The 4,631-nt window shown below is 58.6% G+C and overlaps 1 protein-coding gene across 1 annotated transcript in view; it reads left to right on the top strand.

Annotated features, from left to right (window-relative positions):
- Nucleotides 1-1,163, top strand: part of Gata2 (GATA binding protein 2) — a 24,647-nt gene extending 23,484 nt beyond the window's left edge. Inside the window, exon 4 of the mRNA XM_048786255.1 lies at nucleotides 1,126-1,163. Within this exon, the coding sequence (XP_048642212.1) occupies nucleotides 1,126-1,163 (38 nt within the window). The remainder of the gene's footprint in view (nucleotides 1-1,125) is intronic.
- The last annotated feature ends 3,468 nt before the right edge of the window (nucleotides 1,164-4,631 follow it).

Here is a 4,631-nt window from a genome sequence, read left to right as displayed (position 1 = left end):
TTTGGCTGAGGCTGGCCTCCACCTGGCGATCCTCCTGCCTCGGCCTCCCCAGCCACGGGGGCAAAGCTGGAATGTCCTTGAGGGCGAGATCCCTCCAAGCAGCCGTTCAAACAGGAAATTCGGGGTGGGTGGCTGTTTCTTCTGCTTTCATTGAAACATCTCGGACATAAAACAAGGATGAAAAACAGTCTCTTGCAATGAATGTCCCTGCCCCCCTGGGCTGCCCCGGCCTGTGGGTGGATGGCGGGGGACACCGAGCTCAGAGCACAGTGACAGGGCGTTTTCCTCCCTGTTGGTGGCCACGGAAATGCTTGGGACACCAGCCTCAACTCCTTCAGCCACATCTCTTCACCTCCGTGATGTCCCTGGGCTGTGCCCTGGAATGGTCTGGGGTCGGGGGGGGGGGACGGGGGACAGATCCCTATTGTCCCTGGTCCTGGCAGGCCCAGAGGTGACCAACGAGATTTTGAAGCCAACCTCAGGGACATCTGAGTTGTCCGCATCTTGGTTGGATTTCAGGCTGCTGCACAGGCTCTGAGGTTCACAGTGTCCCCACCCCGTCCCCCACCTCCGGCCAGTGTGGGAGTCCCTGCAGGTTAGAGGCTAAGTTCACCTTGTAAAAATCCCACCTTTCCACGTCAGGGTGCATCACCGTCCGATTCACAGTCACCAAGCTAGGGACCAGCCGAGGTGGCCTTCAACAGAGGGACGGATAAAGAAAATGTGGTCCATATACACAGTGGAATATTACTCGGCCGTCAAGAAGGATGAGGAATATTACTCAGCCATCAAGAAGGATGGCATTTGCAGGTAAATGGATGGAGCTGGAGACGATCACGCTGAGTGAAATCAGCCAGTCCCCCAAAACCAAAGGCTGAGTGTCCTCTCTGATATGGGGATGCTGACTCAGAATAAGGAGGGGAGAGCAGTTCACTGGATGAGACGCAGGGGAGTGGAGGGAAGGGAGGGGAGGGGACTGGGAGAGACAGGGGAATGAATGGACGTCACTTTCCCATGTTCACAGAGGAACCCACGACCAGGGACACCCCACAGCAGGTCCAGCCACAGGAGTGGGACGTCACACCCCGCGTAGGTGGGACATGGCAGGATGCTCTCTGCCGTCAGGGAGAGCTGAGAAGAACAAATTTTTTAAATGCAAATAAAACCCCTCCCATCCATGGTCCAGGGCCTGTGGAAGGTGTTGTGCACTTGACCTTCTCCCTGCCACACCTTGTTGGTCCACCGGGCTGCCCCCTCTGGGTTGCTATAGAAACAAGAGCATCTTCTCCACTAAGACGACCATCTGTTTGTCCGGCAGGTGCACGGAGGTGCACGCCTGTCATCCCAGCGGCTGGGGAGGCTGAGGCAGGAGGATCGCTAGGTGGAGGCCAGCCTCAGCAGCGAGGCCCTGAGCGACTCAGAGAGACCCTAAATAAAATGCAAAACAGGGCTGGGGACGGGGCTCCATCCCTGGTGCCCAAAAAATAATAATAAAATAAAATAAAATGAAAGAAGAAGAGAAGATCTGACCTCTACTCTCTGCACCACAAAAACACAGTTGAAAAATAACAGGGATCAAGGGGACAGAGACACTGTCACAGATAGTTTGCACGTGTGTGTGTGTGTGTGTGTGTGTGTGTGGGAGGGGACGGAGGCTCGGCCTCCCTCGGGAAGGAAGGACCGAGGGGTCGGGTTCAAGCGCGGGCTAAGGTTAACCTCGGGTCAAAGCAACGAGTAACTCCTCCATTGCGACACCAGGGAGGGGCAGAGAGAGGCCTGGTCACTTGGTCACAGGAAGATGAGGGGCTTCCGGTAGCTTCTATTCTTCTTCTGTGACATTGGAGTAAGGTCACTTTCTGGGTATTTTTTTTTGGGGGGGGGGTACTGGGGACTAAACTCAGGGGCCCTGGACCACGGAGCCACGTCGCGCTGAGTTGCTTGTGGCCCCGCTCATTTGTTGAGGCTGGCCTCCACCTGGCGATCCTCCTGCCTCAGCCTCCCGAGCTGCTGGGATGACAGGCGTGGGCGTCACTTGTGCCTGGCTGTGAGGTCCCTTTCCGAGGAAGAAGGAGAAGGAGGAGAAGGAGGAGAAGGAGGAGGCGAGGTAAAGGTAGCCACCTCCAGGATGGCCCCCCTGCCCACTCCCCAGGGCCCATGTGTGTCACCAACAGGAAACGGCAGAGTGTGACTTCTGAGGTCAGGCCACAAGGGACACGGTGGCTTCTGCCTTCTGTTCACTCAGGTCACTGGGTCTGGGGCTGTGTCACGGGAACCCTTGAACAGATCCAGAGACCGTCCCCCCGCCGCCGTGATGAGGTCGACCAACTCCCATCCGCGGGCCCTGTTGGGTGCGCCATCTTGAAAGCACAGCCTCCAGCCCTGGCCCAGCCTCCAGGTGACTCTGGTCAACGTTTCAGAATCTACAACGTCGTCCCCCAAGGGTCCCCGTGTTCAAGAGTTGGTCCCCAGCTTGGCTCTGTGGAGAAGTGGTAGATGCCTTTAAGAGGCGGGGCCTGGTGAAAGGTTTCAGGTCACTGAGGACACGCCCCTGAAGGTAATGGGGACAGCACCAGTCTCTCCCCCTGTCTGTCTCTTTCCTGTCCTGGCTGCTCCCTTCCCCAAGGCTCCCACCACAGGCCCAGGGACAGTGGGGTCAACAGACGAAGAACCTCCAAAACTCTGAGCCCCAATAAACCTTTCGTCTTTTACAGTGGAACGGTCTCAGGCGCTTTGTTATAGCAACGGAGCTTCCTGGGGGAACCTTGGGTTAGAACCAAGCAGGGAGACAACACTTCAAGCGAGTCCTTTCTCAGTGTACCCAAAGGTGACACCTCATTGGCACCATTGAAAGGTCACTGGAGAAGCCGGGCACGGTGGTGCCCACCGGTGATCCCAGAGATTCTGGAGGCTGAGGCAGGAGGATCGCAAGGTGGAGGCCAGCCTCAGCCACTGAGCAAGGCCCTGAGCCACTCAGCGAGACCCTGTCTCTAAATAAAATAGAAAAAGGGCTGGGGACGGGGCTCAGGGGTCGAGGACCCCTGGGTTCAATCCCTGGTACCCCCCCTAAAAATGAATATCAGCCCAGGTCCCACTCAACACCATTAATCTCTCTCAAGAGGCTGCTGGAAGAGTAGAGGCTCAGCTTAGAGGCTAGAGTCTCATCCTGAAGGTTGTCAGGCCTGGGTCCGGGACTGGGGGGTCCTTGTCAGCCTCATTTCCTAGGTTAGAGGCCCCAGTTTGGGGGGGCCCAGGGAGGATGGGATCGATATTCTGCTGACCTCAGCAGTACCCCCGGGAATCCTCTCAGATCACCCCAGAAGTCAGAATGGCCACCTCAGGGCCCAGAGGGGATCCCCAGGATGCAGGGGACTCTCTGGGACTCGTCCTTGACCTTGTGTACCCGAGGCTAAGGACTGAGGGGACGATTTTACGGCAGCCACAGACGGGCAGCAGCAGCCCCATGAAGTCTCAGAGCCCCTGACCGACTGTCCCTGTCACCACACGTGGGGCTCAGGGGGACCTGAGCTGGGCAGGGTAAGGGCTGGGCTCTTGCGGCCACCATCTTTTATTTGGGGGGAGAGGACACCAGGGATGGAACCCAGGGGCGCCTCACCCTGGAGCCCCGTCCCCAGCCCTTTTTAGATTTTATTTAGAGACAGGGTCTCGCTGAGTGGCTGAGGCCGGCCTCCACCTGGCGATCCTCCTGCCTCAGCCTCCTGAGCTGCTGAGATGACAGGTGGGGGGGGGGCCACCACACCCAGTTTCAAAGCCATTCTTGAGGCCTTGAGCTGAGGCTCTGGTGGGACTGTCCTGGGGCCCAGAGGATCAAGCAGCCCCCTCTGGTTAGGGACCCCATGAGTGTGAGTCCCAAGGCCACTGGGTCCTGGCCCCCCGACCTGGGACTCCTTGTCCCAAGCACAGAAATGAAAAGGAGCCGTTCTCAGGACACAGTGATGGCAGGGGACATCGCCCAGGGCCACCTCCCTGCAGAGGACACAGGAGGGGTCAGCCCTGGCCCTGGGGATGGAGCCAGCCACGTCCTGGAAGTTTCTAGAAGGTTGATCCGAAGCAGAGACCTCTGAACGCCGCGGAATCGTGAACCCCATCCCAGGGCACCTCCCTGTAGGCAGGGGACAGGTCGAGAAAGGACATCTGGGTGTCCCCCACCCCCCCCAAAAATAAAACTAGTGACAGCAGCAGGAAGGACAGACCCCGGTCACCCCCTCTGAGCCAGACTGGGGACCTTTCCTGGTGTGGGTCCCCTGCCCGGCCCAGGCGACCTGCAGGGTCCTTATCTGGGCCATTCATCAAGGGCTGCCCAGGAGAACCAGTCCCACCAGAAACTGGATCCGGCCCTCAGGCCCCTCCCTGCGGGGTGTGTGGAGGGGTCACCCCCCATCTTGGCCCAGGGCCCATCAGGAGGAGTCCGGGTCTCCCCTGTGACCAACCTGGGACTCACACACAGCCCCACAGAGGGACCCGAGCCGCCCAGCCCCCAGGGAGTCCTAGGTTTGATTTACAGCAACATCAAAAGGAGAAGAGGTTCAGAGAGGTTAGGTCAGTGGCCCAAGGTCACACAGCCTGCACCCAACGGAGTCGGGGACGGGGTGGAACTCGGGTCCTCTTGCCAA

The sequence above is a fragment of the Marmota marmota genome, unplaced genomic scaffold (assembly GCF_001458135.2).
Source record: "Marmota marmota marmota unplaced genomic scaffold, marMar, whole genome shotgun sequence".
Taxonomy (NCBI): Eukaryota; Metazoa; Chordata; class Mammalia; order Rodentia; family Sciuridae; genus Marmota; species Marmota marmota.
Note: the sequence above shows the minus strand (reverse complement) of the source record. Positions and strands in the feature narration are given on the sequence as shown.